The 17,290-nt window shown below is 40.1% G+C and overlaps 1 protein-coding gene across 3 annotated transcripts in view; it reads left to right on the top strand.

The window, feature by feature from the left end:
* The window catches only part of gdpd4a (glycerophosphodiester phosphodiesterase domain containing 4a), a 52,752-nt gene that overhangs the window by 16,492 nt on the left and 18,970 nt on the right, over positions 1-17,290 (top strand). For all 3 annotated transcript variants that reach the window (XR_011693449.1, XM_071496313.1, XM_071496314.1), the window contains exons 2-8: positions 12,509-12,718; positions 14,177-14,282; positions 15,594-15,697; positions 15,938-16,031; positions 16,675-16,734; positions 16,892-16,990; positions 17,197-17,290. Coding sequence is in view for 2 of the 3 variants with exons in the window: in XM_071496313.1 (XP_071352414.1) it covers positions 12,657-12,718; positions 14,177-14,282; positions 15,594-15,697; positions 15,938-16,031; positions 16,675-16,734; positions 16,892-16,990; positions 17,197-17,290 (619 nt within the window). In the remaining variant the exon portion in view is untranslated. The remainder of the gene's footprint in view (positions 1-12,508; positions 12,719-14,176; positions 14,283-15,593; positions 15,698-15,937; positions 16,032-16,674; positions 16,735-16,891; positions 16,991-17,196) is intronic.

Raw genomic sequence — 17,290 nt, 5'->3', positions numbered from 1 at the left:
CAGTTGTACTCAGTCCTGTTGGGTTATAATTCACTTCTTGGCAGGGGTACAAGGCAGTCTGTGATCCTGTCAGATGTAATGGAGCTGAGCAGGCAAGTGAAACATGACAGAATGCTAACCTTGTCTCTACCCAGCTGCCTCACTTCCCCGAATCATCCAGAGATGAAGCTGTAAGACAGCTCAGCTACAGCTCTTGTGACATTTCGACAGTGAAAGCTGCGTTCAGACCCATAATAGCAGAGCTGTTTTGGTGTTGCAGTGTCGCTTCAGACACCATTTAGATGATAAATTATGATCCAGGAAGCTCAGGTGGCAGGTTGATTTTGTTTTAAATTTAAGTTAAAATATCAAAAAACCCATTTATTGTGTTATTGAGATCATTTACATGGTTAATCCACTGTGCTCTTGGTGCACTGCAGTTTTTGAATTGCTGAGTGGGCTGTCTGAATCCAAAAAGCAGCTTGTAATGTTGAAATATTTGCTGGCACTTAGGATCAACTTTTAATATTTCAAAGAAAAGACAATTTGTTGCAAACTACTTGATTACTAGAATCCTTTCCAGGATCTTTATGACCACTTATTTCATGATGGATATTCCTTAAATGCTGCTGTCAAACAGTTTGTAGTTTGTTAAGCCTGTGTGTGTGTGTGTGTGTGTGTGTGTGTGTGTGTGTGTGTGTTTTTGTTGCATTTATTTATTTAAAAACCTTGGAAGACACATTGAGAGAAAACCCTAATTTTTAATGATGCTGAGGTAAAGATGTAGAATGAATGATGCAGACGCAGCATGAAAGGCTGTGTCAGAGTGAAGCCCTCTGTCAAACAACATCCACACTTAAGAAAAAAAAAATTCAAATTCATACTAAACAAACAGTCCTACACACCTGTCAGATTCACATTATTATCTGGGTCTGCAACAGTCATAGATCTTTTTTTTCACATCAAGCTCCAAATATTGAAAGTATGAAAGTTTCTAAGAATGCCCTATAATGCAACATTTGGTGCGAATCATTTTCTGTGCAATCCTGTTGACAGACAAGCAAACAAACACAGGTGAATACATAACCTCCTTGGCAGAGGCAATAAATATGAATATAAAGGCTGATCCCTCCTCACTGACAGAGCAGGCAGACCAGTTTGCTGGTATGTGTGTCCCATACTTATCTCCAGTGATGAATCTTAATGCAGAGTGATATTCTGCATCTGAACGTTTTTGGGTAGAACTGGTGGCACTCCCAAAAACAACATCCCTGCTGTCCAGTGCTCAGAGGACAACTGCTTGAACATTTTTTTCTCATAAAGGAAAACAAGCTTTATTACAGAAAAGAATTTATAAAATTGCACTTTGTATTATGGTGTTATTAACGGAACACATTTTAAAACTACCATAGTCAAAATTTCTTGCATTTGAAAACAACACCCATTTTGTCTTTGCGCGGTTTAGGACTAGTTTCAAGCTGTGGAAGTGTTTTTGAAGGATGTTAAATGATAGTTGTTCAAGAGGCACCATGGATAGAAGCTGCACCGAAGTGAGGAGTGTGTCATCTGCATATAGATGGAAGTTACAGTGGTGCAAGGAAGAGATTTTAATGTTTATATAGATATTAAATAAGGTTGGTCCAAGGACAGAACTTTGGGGAACTCCCTTTGCATAATGAATATAAATATTACCTTCTATTGACAATATTATCTTGACATACTGTGACCAAAAGATAATTCTGAAACCACAGCATTGTCAACAACCAAGGAAGAAATTTGTTGCAAAAGACGATAATGGTCGACTGTGCCAAAGGCTTTCATTAAATCAACAACAAGAGCAGCACGGTGCTGAGACCTTTATGGAGAGGAAGAACATGGCAGCAGGACATGTTCCAACTGTAGGAATGACGCCTAAGGTTCTGGCTTTGAAAGTTTCTCCTGTGGCCATCAGGTCCTTTGTCACCTCTCGTACTTAAGTTCTTCTCCCACAGTTGGGCCTGGCAGCCAGCTCCAGGAGGAGTCCTGGTTGTTCCATAGACCACTGTGCTCTTAAGAGCTTTTAATGCAGCAGGAATATTTTTTTTGTAGCCCCAGATCCCCTGTGCCTCTACACAATCCAGTCTCTGAGCCCTGCAGGCAGCTCCTTCCTCCTCATGGCTTGCTTTTTGCTCTGATATCAGCTGTGAGACCTTATATACACAGGTGTGTGCTTTTCCAGATCATGTCCAATTGATTGAATTTACCATAGGTGGGGTCCAGTTGAGGTGTAGAAACATCTCAAAGATGATCAGAAGAAATGGGACGCACCTGAGCTACATTTTGAGTGTCACAGCAAAATGTCTGCAACATAACAAAATGTAAAATAATTGAAGGGGTCTGAAGATTTTCTGAATACACTGTATGTAACCACACCACCTCCTTTACCAGCTCTATCTGCTCTGAAATATTACAATCACCAAATGATTATCAATCTTTTTTTTTTTTTTAATGAAGTCTCTGTTAAAATCTGGTCTTAACTCCTTCTTTTGCTAGAGGCCTAATTAGAGAAACATGTGGTTTCTTCAATGGAGGAAGTTCTGAAAAGTCGCTTTACCCTGAAAGCTGTGTACTGCACGGTGCCATTTTTCAGACCAGCATACACACGTACATCATGCCTAACGTGCACGCAAAGTAAAGCAAAGCAAAGGAAAGAACAGAGAAACTCAAATTACAACACATACAGAGAGAGTGGGACTTTGTTCTCTGATTAGGATGCCATTACAAAATCTTGTTTACAGAACCTATAACCTAACATGACAGATAAATGTCCCGAGTGTAGGAGCCCTTAATCATTGAGGGCACCACATGATGAATGGCAAATGATGAATTTGTCTTTTGTGTTTGACCTAAATATTGTCAAGTGCCTGGTCTCAGCAGAGGAGAAAGGCAGACTTTGTTCACCAAACACTTCCTCAACAATCCGTCCTTTGGAAAAGTAGAACAAGGCTTTTGAAAAGTGGAACAGCGTTGAAAAATCCCCCTTTCTTGTTTTCCTGGGTCAGTAGCAGAGGGTTTAGACCTTTGTTGCAAAATATTATCAACCAGTGATTATTTTGCATTCTGTTCATGATTGTGATACTTAGGGATATTAACATGAGTGGGGATAGTTTCTACAGTGATCTCTGATTGTATTTGCTTGAAATGAAGCTCCAAAAACCAGACCTAAAAAACCTCATTCAAATTAAAACCAGAAAACTAAAATTATGTTGATAATGAACTGAGTTACCGAAGTCACGGGTTAGTTTGGTTTAAGATTAATTCAGTTAATTCTCAAAGTGTGTGTTTTTTATAACTGCTAAAATAATTATGTTCTTAAATGGTTAATTCTCTAACACGTCAGAATATAATTTCCTCAAATTACTTGTGTCTGTCCAATCATGTATGTGGCCATTGATCAGTTAAAGATTTCAATGTGTTATTGAAACTGTTGCAGATTGATTTTCTGTCCACTGATATTAACTCTAAAATGTTCAAACTGTAAAAAAAAAAAAAGGTGTGTGGATTTGATGCTTATTGTTAAAATTGACTTTGGTGTGGCTGGGTGATGATGTATGACAAAGACAAATAGTAAAGCTTAAACTGTTTGTTGTGTCAAATATTGGTTGGATTGTTTGAGGATTTCACAAAACACCTTACTGTGCCCGTAGGAGCAGGGTGCACAGTACAGGAGGTAATAGCCTGAACACCAACTCTCATCCAATGAAATCAAGCCTGGCAGGCATGAGAAAGGGAGTCATGATGCCAGCCTTACCACCATGATGACAACAGCCATGGCTCTGTGTTATTTGTGCATATCTGTGCATGTATGCCTCTTTGGTTATTACGTGTATGGACTTGGATGTACTCTATGTACTCTTGATGACGTCATGCACACAGTCCATCAGGAAGAGGGAGGTATGGCTGGGTTCCCACCCCTCCTTCTGTCTGTTTTTCTGTGGGTGTGTGACCCCGGGACATCCCACACTGGTGTTAATCACTGACTCTCACCTGCATCATGTTGCTCCCGGGCTGCTGCAGTGGTTCAGTGGTTACAGCTGTTGGCTCACAGCTTCATTGACCTGCTGCTCTACCTTCCACGTCTTGTGTTGTGTGTGTTTTATTGGGTTTTCTCTCCTCTCTGAAGATCGTTTGTACTCTGCTCCTGTGAGAAAATCAAACTCTGCCGAGGACTCTTAAGCTCTGAGGTTATGAAATGTTAATGATTTCTACACCAGTTTGGTGAATTGTGTTTTTACTCCAGATCACGAATGCTTCACTGCTGCTTTATTATACCATGAAACACTGTTCGACTGCAGACATGACCGATGTGTGGCCGCATAGAAGGAAATCATGCACTGATGATGACATATAAAGACATGTAGCCTGATAAAGCTGGTTACAATGAATGGTGCTTTGTTAATTGTGACCCTGTCCTTGGAGGTCAGATGTCACAGTGCAGCAGTGCAGGAGCTGAGATCACGGGCAGCTTCATCAGCAGGCTGGAACTGAGGACCAGAATTTGGGTACGAGTGCAGGTACTACGCCAGTGCTTTTTAGCTGGACCGCTACAGCAGGGCCAGCCCTATAATCTGAAATGTACCTGACTGACTGATCATATTTCTACCATCGCTCAGCAGAGTGCCTCGTCACTGAGTTGGAGCTTCTGGCAAAACAGGTTCTGTTAGGAGGTGTTTACAGCCTGCAGTGTCGCCAACTTAGCAGATTGTTGCTAGATTTAGAGACATTTTTTCAAACAGGACTGGGTATAAACCTGGTATATGACCATGTATGGATGCCAACCAGGGGCTTAGGGCTACACCTCCTGTTACATGCGGTCTAACCAGCACCTCTGCTTCCCCGGCTGCTCGGGAACTGCAGGGAAGAGCAGAAGCGCTTCAATACACTATAGGCAAGGCAAGGCAAGGCATCTTTATTTATATAGCGCATTTCATACCAAGGCAACTCAATGTACTTTACATAAAGACAAAAAAGAACAGCATAAAACAGCATAAAAACAAAAGAAAACACAGAGTTAAAAGCAGGGGCAAAAAAGTAAAATAGAAGAAAATAGAGTTTTAAGTTCTTAAAAAGAGCTCAGCTATAAGCACATGAAAAGAGAAATGTTTTTAACCTGGATTTAAAAGGGCTTACAGTTGGGGCTGATCTCAGTTCTGCTGGTAGTTTGTTCCAGTTGTGTGCAGCATAACAACTAAATGCTGCTACACCATGTCTGGTCTGAACTCTGTGCTCCACATTGACTGGGAGCCAATGTAAGGTCTTAAGAACTGGGGTGATATGATCTGATCTCTTTGTTCTGGTTAAAACTCGAGCTGCAGTGTTCTGAATGAGCTGCAGCTGTTTGATACTTTTTTGGGGGAGTCCAATCAGAAGACCGTTACAGTAATCCAGTCTACTGGAGATAAAAGCATGAATCAGCTTCTCCTGATCAGTTTGGGACATGAAACCCTTAATTCTGGATATGTTCTTAAGTTGATAAAAGGCTGATTTGGTGACTGATTTGATATGGCTGTTGAAGGTCAGATCTGAGTCTATCAGCACGCCAAGGTTTCGGACTTGGTCTTTAGTTTCTATAGACAGTGACTCAAGGTGTTTACTGACAGCAACCCTCTTCTCTTTGTTGCCAAAAACAATGACCTCAGTTTTTTCTTGATTTAACTGAAGGGAATTTTGGTTCATCCAATTTTTGACTTGCTCTAAACAGTAACACAATGACTCTATTGGACTGCAGTCATCTGGAGACAGTGCGAGATATATTTGTGTGTCATCTGCATAACTATGGTAGTTGACATTAGAATTTTGCAGAATTTGACCCAAAGGCAGCATATACAGGTTGAACAGAAGGGGTCCAAGGACTGACCCCTGAGGAACTCCACATGTCATAGCCACTCGATTAGATTGATAACTACCGATGGTCACAAAATAACTCCACTCCTCCAAGTAGGACCTGAACCATTTTAGGACTGTCCCGCTGAGTCCTGCCCAGGTTTCCAACCTGTCCAACAGTATACTGTGATCCACAGTGTCAAACGCAGCACTGAGATCCAACAGGACCAGAACTGACACCTTGCCTGAGTCAGTGTTCAACCTTATGTCATTTGACACACTAATAAGAGCTGTTTCTGTACTGTGGTGAGGTCGGAAGCCTGATTGAAATTTGTCAAAGAGTCCACTGGAGTTCAAGAAGTTGCTGAGTCGATTAAAAACCACTTTCTCAACGATCTTGGCTATAAAGGGAAGATTTGAGATGGGTCTGTAGTTGGTTAAAATGGTATTATCCAATGTTCTCTTTTTTAAGAGTGGCTTGATGGCAGCTACTTTTAGGGCTTTAGGAAATGTGCCTGATTGAAGTGAGCAGTTTATTATTTGCTGCAGATCTGTTTGGACAGAGCTTACAATAGTTTTAAAAAAGTCAGAAGGCGTTGTGTCCAGACAACATGTCGATGTTTTAAGATGCTGAACTGTTTCTTCGACGGTTTTTTGGTCAATTGTATTAAACTCTGACATTACAGTTGATTTATTCCTAGGTGATTTTTGGGATTGCATGATTGTATTATTATATATAGCTAAATAACTAAATGTAAGACGCACAGAACAAGAGAGAGGAGGAAAGAGGGAGGGAGAGAGAGAAGTCATCGGTAACTGGTAAAGAAACTATCAGATCTGAATAGTATGTAAACAACACAAATGCCAGCAACTGGAAATGAGACACTATGCTTACTGCAGCACAGTAATTAAAGCCCTGTTAAGAAATAAAGGGTTTATGTCCACTAAAACACCAGAGGGCTTTTAGTTTGTATTGACACATAATGCAGTAATTTATAACATAGCAAATGGGAACGACTGAAAACAAGGCTTCTTACTAAAATACTGTACCACTATGATCAATTCTACATATCAAACAGAGGGAGTTAGAAATAAAGACCTGTCTCTAATAAAAGTCTGTTGCATTCTGGAGTTAAGGTAAATAAAGGCTAAACTTTTGTGGATCCCAAAACAGAGGCTGTGATCTGTGTGAGGAAAAAAAGGAAGATATTCAGTCTCTTCTCAGTTTCTCTCTGAGTGATCATTTTACAGTAAATACAGCTGAAATCACAGCTCAGTCTTTGTGTTTGGTGATTTTATCAGACAACGTGGTTATAAAATCAAGATTTGACTATAGGCTGTCCAGACATGTACTATGTTTTGACCTAGTCTTGTTCTCTCTTTCTTTTTTTACTACTTTCTCAAAGCCATTCGTTTTCATTCATTTCATTATAGTATAGAAATCATATATCCAAACCTGTTAAAAAAATATGTTTTGTTTATATATCCCAATGAAGACTACTGTACATCCTGTCTGAATTGATCTTTGTCATTTTTTGTCAACATTCAGAAAAGCCACCCAGCAAAAATGAAATACAGCATTTCAGCATAGACTCTGAACTAGGATCAAATGAGGAGCTTTCATTTCTGCAAGAGTTTAAGCACATTCAGTGGGTCAGTACATAACAACTGAAATCAGGTTTAAATCATGTGTTTAAAACATTTGATACCTGTAACTTTATCCCTAAATAGGTCATGAAATTAGTAGGAGCTTTGTAGTTGACTGGCTCAACATCTGGTATAAATTGTTTTAGCTGACAATGGAACTTGTTGGTGAACATTCTTGTATTATCGTTGTATTGTTGTGTCCCCTATAAATACACACATATGAACAGAAAAGTTTGAGGACAGCTGACCTCAGCTGACTTTGGCTCTCTGTAAAGAGCTGGCTGAATCAAGTGTTGTCCAGTCATGTAGGCTGATGTCAAGCTGTTAAGGTACTGGCCAGTGTCCAAAGGCTGTTCAGAGAGAAAGAGGAACACTGACAGATGGACTGGGTAAGGGGGAGAGAGGATGGAAGAAAAACTGAAGCTAAGACAATCAGTTGAGAGAGGTAAAGTGAAATAGTGAAGTACAGAAATAGACAGATGGGCACTGAAGGGTTAGATGCAAAGGCTGAGGGGAAAAAGATAAAGATACAGGACCTGTCTTCTCTATTTCTTGTTCCCTGCCTTCCCCTTCCTCTTTGTGCTATCTTTGTGTCCCTACTCCATGGACCGCAGGGGTTTGAAACGTTCTCAGCCTAAAAGTAGGAAATGTGCTGTCCTTTTACCTCCAGGGGCTCAAAGTGTGTCAGTGCTCTTTTCCACCAGCTGTCACACATCTGACCCACTTTGGGTGCAGACCCATAGTTTGTAATGGAGTGAAAGTCATATTGACAGGTAAAGAGAAGTGCTCTCAGGTCTGGCAGGAGACGCAAGAGACACTTGAGTCTGGTGGTAAATAGGGCAGCAACTTATTATTATTATCTTAGTGAACTGATTGGGCTTTTTGTAATAACTTAATAAAACATCTGAGGTAATCTTTATATGTCTTGTTTTAGCCGAACAACAGTCTACAGCCCAAAGATATTTAGTTTACAGTGATAGACAACAAAGAAAAGCACAGTATCAGGAGCTGGGACTAGTAAAAAAATGTGTGAAAAAATGACTAAAACGATTGATAATCAAAAATTGGTGATTGATTTTCCGGTGATCGACAAATTGTTTCAGCTGTAGTGCTAAAAAACATAGGCCTGTTGGATCTCCACTAATAAACCCTCGAAAAAGCAGGGTGAAAGGAGACATTTACAATAGCTATCACCATTATCACCAAACACAAACAAGACAAAGAAGTGGCTCTCATCACTTTCAGAGCAGGAATACATAAATCCCTAATTCAAAAGCCCATTTTGTCTAGTTGTCCAGCAATTAGCTGGCATTATATAACATTAAAAATTCAAAACCTTTTAAACATCTTAAGCGATCACAGCCCAGATTTTTTTTCTCTGGTCAGTATCAGAACTATTGTGAACTTAAGCATCAGTGAGGATTAAAATACTCTGGAAAACAGTAATAAGTGCGTCTGCTGTGATTTGAGTAACAGCCTGAGCTGATGTCAGATGATGTTCCTATTTGAAAGAACCTTTTGCACTAATATATTCACTTTATGACACCTGCACCTGCTCAGTGACATAACACAGCTGTCAACATTTGACTCAGGAGACCGACCTTCTCTGAGGTCACTTTAATGTCATATCGTTATGCGCTCTACTTATTGAATAGTCAAAAGGGGCAGGTAGACAATGTGTGTATATAATGTATATATAGTGTATATAGACAAAGCAAGTTTTAATGTACAAGAAAATAAAATGAAGACTGTCATTCTGAAAATGATTTATCCACCTCAATGTATTTTACAAACAAACAGTTAAGAGTATTTATTTATTATAATTTTTTTTTAGCAAAGACAGGTTCCAGCTTCTTAAATGTCAGGTGTTCATGGTTGTCTTTTTCATTCATTCTGTAAATTGAATCCCTTAAGGTGTCGGACTGTTGGAGCACTTGGAGGACTGCATGTTGAATTCAGTGTGATTCCAGGCATCTTGACCTAATGAATGAAAATAAAGGCAGAGATATTAGGTTTGATAATCAGACTTTGGTGTCTTCTTAATGGTTGATCCCAGCCAGTTACTTCCTGTCTGGTCACATCACTTGTTTGACTGAATAATGCAATGGTATACTCTGTCTTTGCTACCTTCTATTAGTGTCTTTAATGTTTCTATTATCTCTTACTGCACCTGAGGTCCTCCCTGTGTCATATAACCCTTCTACAACTCTTTCACGTGTCTTTAATCAACATTTGATCTCTCACTTGCTTTGTTTTCCTTCCTTTTCCCTTTCATAGTCATAGATTAGGCCTGTCTGCAGAGTGACATTGTTATTCACAAGAAACTGTTGCCACAAGAGACTTCAACTATCTCACCTTTTAGTTGAATGCCAGTGTGTGGGTGCTGATCACACCCACTCTGTATCATCTTCTGGTTTTGTGTATTTCTCTCTTTGTGTTTTATGTCTCTCTCATTACTTTATGCTGCTGTATGTTCTAAACTGCATTATTCACTGAGTATGTGTGTGAAGAGAGTACTGTCACCCCACAGAATATGTGTGGTTTAGTATTAAGTGCAGAACAGCTTAGACGATGATGATTTCTCTTACATTGTCATTCGTTTCTTCAGTCTCCCCATTGTATTACTCTATCTGGTTCTTTCTTTTTTACCCCACCTCCCTTCATCCTTTTCACAGCAGTCTTAATAACAGATCTGATGTCACAGTTGCCATGGCAGCCGTGTGACGACTTGGCAGGTTGAATCGGCCTGGTCGTCTTGTAGCAGAGACAGACACAAAACAGAACCATAAAAATGTTATTTTTTTTAATCATTCAGGATATATTGTGATACAATAGAATACAGTTGATTTTAACAAATAAATGGATTATTATAAACCAGAATAGAACAGAATGAAACTGATCAGAGCAGAATCCAGGTACATGGATTTGGATCAAACTGTAGACTATGCAAACTGATATATAGAATAAAGCAGAATAGTTTATGTTAAGGTTGCGTGCTTCTATAGAAGAATATATGTGTAGCTGTGGTGACACTTCCAGCTGTGATAGTGGTGCAGATTTCATAACTGTTGAAACTTAATTCAATTTTTTATTATCTATTAAAGAAATCTCAGTTTTAAATTTAAATGCACAGTAAGCGTCTTTCAATGAAAACAATAACAGAAGACGCCATTTGGTGACGTTGTGAAGTAGCATGGGATGATGGGAGTTGTGGTGGCATCTTCACCACCATTGCCATCAGCTTCTCCCACTTAGGATTCCTTCAGTGTCATTTGTTCAGGAGGTTTTCTGGTCACAAATATCCTTATCTGGTTTAAATATGTAGTTAAAATGACCAAGATCTAACAAGTGTATCATAACAATGTGACTAATGTTCAATCTGAAACCACAACACTGACCCATACGCAAGGGGAATATGCATTTGGAATATAAGTTTGATAATTGCTGCAATCATTTGGGATGATGTAAGTACACAAGATGAAGAGACAACCAACAAGCAGCTACTCACTCCACCATCTATTATTCAGTTGGAGTAACAGTCAGTGTGTGTGGGATCAACACGACAGTGTACTTACCATCTGTCAGCCTCAAACACCAGGTTCACCCATACAATTATATCCTGTTACACAGACACACACAATGCACACGTACAGTACTAATGGTGATTTAAGTAACATTAATGTTGCAAAACACTTCAGCACCACTGCTAATCTGCTTCTCTGTCCGGAAATCATACACCCTGTAGCTTATGACTAAACCAGTTCACACCAGCCAACAGGTGGAGTGTGTGTTTTAAACTGTTAAGCTGACCTCTTTGCTCTTAACTCAGGCACACTGTTAAAAGCTGTTGTTGGACCTACATTAAGTAGATTTAGGCCACTGATCTGGGTCTGTAACATGTCGGGGTCACCAGTAGTAACTCCACAGAAACAGAAGCTCAGTGGTTGACAGGGTCTGAGAAAGTGGAACATTAGAATGGTTTAGTTTGACATTTAAGTTTGTTATGGGATATATTTGTAACACACATTACACACTTACTGTTGGTTCTTGGTATGACGTGTAAACCAAGGTGGGGTGGTCTTCTTACAGGTCTGACTTATTGGCTGAGTGACTGGCCTGTTTCACCAGTTGGCTAATTTACCATGTGATTGTTGTGTGGCTGTAGTATTTGGTTCAGCGGAGCACTAGATGGAAAGCTGTAACATAACTATTATTATTAAACCACAGTGCTGCTGCTGTTGATGAGGCATCAAATGGACAGCTTGAAAAGAACAACTATATAATATATATATATAAATATTATATTTAAATGTCAAATACTTACATAAATGTCCTTCTGTGTAACAGAAATCACTACAAATATGATGTCTCAGGTCTGAATCTGAGATTTTGTTATTTTGTCATTTTTGGCTTCACCTACATCCAAAGCCCACGGAGGGTTGAGGAAGGAAATGGCATGAAGAGGTCAGAACTCAGCACTTGGTATGAAGAACAAACACAATTTGGCAGTTTTACTTGTTTCAGTTCAAGTGTGGAGGACATTGTTAGGTTGGCTGGTTTGCTGGATGACTTACTTTGGGGTTTGTTAAGTTGCTTTACGGGCTGGTTTTTCATAGTATTACTGAAGTCAGTCAGAGGTCAGGATATAGAGAGATAGATCGGCTTGAAAAAGACAATATAGGGCATGCAGCTGTGTGTGTGTGTGTGTGTGTGTGTGTGTGTGTGTGTGTGTATACAACAGTCATAAATCATCTGAACAGACACATGAATAATAACTCACCTTGTGTTTACACAGTTATATCAGATATACTATAGGTGTTTTCGTGAGAGTATCTTTAACTTCTGGGTTAGTTTAAACAGGCCGCAGGAATAAAACTAGGACTCCACTGACACACACACACACGCACACACACACACACACACACACACACACACACACACACACAGAGAGAATCCTGCTGAGTCTAGTTTTCCTATAAATACATTTTAAATTGATTCAAACTTTCTTCTCTCCCTCTAGGTGAAGGTAGTGAAGCCAAGGCTCCTGCCTTTTTTTCCCACCATCCTCTCTGTCTTGTCCCTCCTTTATCCCACTTCTCTCACTTTCTCTCGACCCCCCACCTCTCTCACTCGCTCTGTGTCTGTGATGCCGAGCTGTGGGTGAGTGTATGCCCGTAACCAGACTGAAGCTGGGGAAGCTAAAGGTGGTGCGGCGGCAGCTGCTGCAAAGGTACAGAGCAACACACATCACCACTGGTCAGTGATGACACATGCAGTAGACCGCAGTGTAAAGAAAGGTTAATTTATGACATACAGCCTGATTTCTCTTTTTAAAGTCATTCTGTAAACTATCTTAGCACATCGCTCTGCTTGTGTTATTGGTTGCTGTGGAAACTGTTGCACTAACTATGGAGTTGGGATGCAGTGATCAGTTTGTGTATAGGTTCACGTTGCTTTGAAGACAGCACTCTTGTCAGTGACTGTGACTTGAAATGGACTGTGATTAGTAGTAGTGAGTGTGAGTGACCATCTGTTGTACTCCCCACTTCCTTTGAGTGGATTTGAGTTAGTTTGAGTTTTGAGATTCTTTTGCTACCACTCTAATACAATCACAATTCAAATTACATTGCAAAAAAAAAAAGTAAATCAGCAGGAGTGTCTCTTTCCAAAGAATGTCCTTGGTTACTCAGGTTGATCTACAAACTTTGCTGTGAACTGTTTGTTCTGAAGTACAACAGCCCACTCTGTGTCTGGGCTGAAGGATGAGTCACGGTGCTTCTTGCTGTGCAGAGACAGCATCATCTAAAGGGGGAAATTATCAAATTTTTGTGGCAAATTGGGCTGACAACCTTATTTTTATGAAACATAATGGTCGAGTTGGGGTTTGTTATGATATGATTAAATATGATACCATATATGATTAAATCTGAATTGTTCATCCAGAATAACTAAAACTCAGTGATATAATTATGATCTGTACATTTTGTTGACTGAAAATGAAATGAGCAACTGCAGCTAAGAAATTCTGATCAAGTCTCTTGACACCATCCTACTGCAGCCTCCTTAATTTTGTCCACCTTGTTTTTCATAAAGTACTTGCTTCAGTACTGGAGGCCCTGGTTCAGAACCATGAGGCTGAAGACAGAAAAGATAAACTGACATGAGGCAGCTGAGTCGGTTCATTCGAGGGGTCTGGCCTCTTCAAATGACACAGTACATTTCAGATCACACCCAGCCACAGCATCAGTGATGCCTGACAGTCGGCACCTGCTGAAACATAGGAGCTGCTACCTGAATGTTTTTCCCATTGCAAATTAAAAAGTGTAATGAGGTTTGTTAAGAGAGTCATTAACCTCAGAGCTCAGTGAATTTTGGTATTTCATCAGCAGTGAACCAGTTCCAGAAGGGAACCTGCAGTCAGAACAGAGCTTTACACCAGCTCTGATAAAAAAAGCTCCACCAGAATAAGTCCTCAACACTTGTCCCTAAATTCTGTAAGATGTACATTTTTTTAAAAATTGAAGTTATCGGTCAGGTAATATATTGCTCAGTGTCTTTACTTTTAGTGTTTTCAATAATGATATTTTATTATATTATATTATTATAATTTAATCAAATTAATGTCTGAATGCTCTGCTCAGGTAACTGATGTTTAATTAACTGATTGATTTCTAATTGACTGTACCAGATATGAACACCAGCCATTCGTCTCCTGTCTGGCCGGTCTCTATGGTTGCCAATGGAGACGATACCAAAGAGCCAGGGCACAACCAGGAGAGTGCTGCTGCAGCAAGGTGTATACACACACACATACACACACACACACACACACACACACACACACTATGAGGGGAAACAGAGGACAAGTCAACACTTGTGTACATTTGCTTGTGTGGTTATTTACTAAAATCTCATGTGTGAATATATGTGTATCTGTGATTAGTACAACTCAGCTGCATGTGTGTGTGCACGTGTACAGGTGTGTGATAGCTGACAGCACTTACTTGGCTAACTAGGCAGCCAGTCGTGTCGGTCATATCTTACCCTCTCAAAGAAACATACTGTTAAATTAGGTTTTTGGGGTTTTTAATTTGGTTTGTTCCTGTTTTCTTCAAGTGGTTGAAATGAACCTGCTACCAGTATACCTTCATCTTCACTCTCTACTGTTTAAACTAAGCCAGACTCACTGATGGCAAGCCATAGAGATGTGACTGATTTCTATTAGTCTCAGAAGACGATGTTGACATGGAGGCTGGCTGCTCGGACCAGAGCTGCCATGTAGCTGTGACATTGCTGGTGATTTGGTGATAACTGCCATTAAAAGTTACTGCAGATGACACGCTGCTTCATTCTCTGATGAGGGTCGTGATGACAAGGTGAGCAACGATCAACACGATTGGCTGCTTATTTAGCAAAGTGTTGTCAGCTATCACACCCCATACACACACAGACGCACATGCATACACATATGTGGGACTAGTAAATAATCACAGGAGCATGTACACGTGTCTCTTACACACTGTCTCTTTTCACACACACACACGCACACACCCCTATCTACAAGCAGTTTGTGGAGTTGGGTTAGTTTGCTGATCGTGCAGACAGTATCGATTCCCCAGCCAGATTTCCTTCGTCCAGGCTGCTGACTCTGACGGTCAGTTATTGCTTTTCTCTGTATATATCAGCACATACACTCTGTCAGCCGGTATCAAAATATACTGCGTCCATATGCACTGTGTAATATGACTGCCAGATCTGCCAGATTGTGTAGCATCAGCTAGTTGCTGTTTTGCCTTTAATTATGAATAGAAACATGGGAAAATTTTCATTATTTTCACTATAGATTCAACCCTTTGCCCCCAAAGCTTTTTAAAATCTAGACATCATGACTACAGATAATTAACAGAATAATTAAGCTTAATGATAATAAAAGAAATACATAGAGTGGAGTCCAAAGGTATGAGACCATTTGTCAAGATACTTCTATTTTGCATTTGTTTTTAATGTAATACTAATGTCTTCATTACTACTACTACTTTGTGCAAAACCTGATGACACAAGACAAAGCATAACTGTGTGTGTGTGTGTGTGTGTGTGTGTTACAGGTGGAGTGTGGGAGTTTTGGCCTCCTGATCCTCACCTTCTTCCTGAGTTTTCTATTCCTCTATTTCTGGAGTGAAGCTCAGAACGACTACAACGACTTTGACTGGTGGGTTGCACACACAGTGAATACTCTTCCTCATGTTAGTTGAAGTCTGTCTTTTATTGGTATTTGTAGGGCATTTGTTGTCATTATGATGGAGTTGGGGCAGCTGTCCTGTATGAAGAAATAAAATAAAAGAACGAGTGAACTGATCATCTTAACAGTGAACAAATGGGAGCAACCATCATTACAACTGTATGTACTGCATGATGATGACTGCTGACATCTCTTCATGTTCATCTTCAGGTTTAACTTTGGGACTCTTGGTTTCTGGTTTCCCTGGTCTCTGGTCCTGCTGGTTGTTGCTGCTGCTCTCTTCACATACATCGCCCTCCTACTGGTAGGCGCACTGAAAACAGATCTGTAGTATACTCAGAGATCTGATTCTACACTCTTTGCAGCTTTGTTACAGTGGAAGGTAGTGCCATTTTCAGATCAAAGGTCGCCGGTTCAAATCCCTGGATGTGCTGAGAACATTTTTGTGTGTGGATGAAAAACACGTGTAGGTTATTGTAGTGTTGTTAGGGCACAACTTGGTGGTTTGGTTGGACTGTCACTTTATTTTTCTCACTAAAGCAGAGGTCCTGAAACTATGTGTTTCATTAGGTTCAAGTGCAGTTTGGCCTCTTGGTCCTCCGAACACTTTGTGGGACATTTAGGAGTTTGTTTGCATGGTAACAGATTCAATTTGATATATATGACTTATTATATAACACAGAAAAATGGTCATGGAGAAATCTGCATCAATATAATTTATTTTCTACTCAGAGAGACATATACAGCTTTGACAATACTGACAGCAGTGACAAGATATCCACAAGCTTTCTTACATCTGCTGAGGCATTTTGTTCAAAGATAAAGGTCAAACTGGTTACTTATTATTATTAGTTAATAAAGTTTCAAAAGAGGCAATGCCACGTGGGAGAGTGTTACTGAAGCAGCTATATGCACCAGTTTGTAATGAATATCTAAACATTGTCCAGGTGCTGGCAGTGTGTCTGCTTTCTGAGGGTCAGAGGCTTTACCTTCACTGGAGCCACAAGGTACACACACACACACACACACACACACACACACACACACACACACACACACAGAATCAATAAAGACAAACACTGACTGACAGGTCTTTGTATTTTTGTGTTGCCATTTGTCAGAAGTTGTTATAAGTTGTGTTTTCTCGTCCTCTACTTGTGTCAGACTGGCATTGTGGTGACATTGGCGTTCTCCGTCACAGCCACCGCCATCCTGTCTGACCTCTGGAGCAAAGAATGGAAGACACTTCTGCTCTCCCTGCAGGTTAGCCACCCTCACACACCAGCCAATCACAGGAGAGACTTTTTTTTTTATAATTAGCACAACATTGTATCATTGACAGTTAAGGCAATGTCTGCTTATACTGTACTTATACAAACTATAATCTTTAGAATGAAATATTTGAGACTGTGCCGACACTTTGGCCAGTCACCTGTTTCCCTGTCATCCTCGTCCTCTTTTATCTTCAGGTGACAGCACCTTTCCTCCATGTGGCTGCAGTCTCACTAATGGCGGTTCTCTCCTGGCCCATAGCGTTACACTTCTTCCGCATGAACAAGAAAG

The sequence above is a fragment of the Trachinotus anak genome, unplaced genomic scaffold, assembly GCF_046630095.1.
Source record: "Trachinotus anak isolate AG129_WGS33_773 ecotype Australia unplaced genomic scaffold, CSIRO_AGI_Tana_v1 ptg000014l, whole genome shotgun sequence".
NCBI classification, from domain to species: Eukaryota; Metazoa; Chordata; class Actinopteri; order Carangiformes; family Carangidae; genus Trachinotus; species Trachinotus anak.
This window is presented reverse-complemented; position numbering and strand designations above follow the sequence as displayed.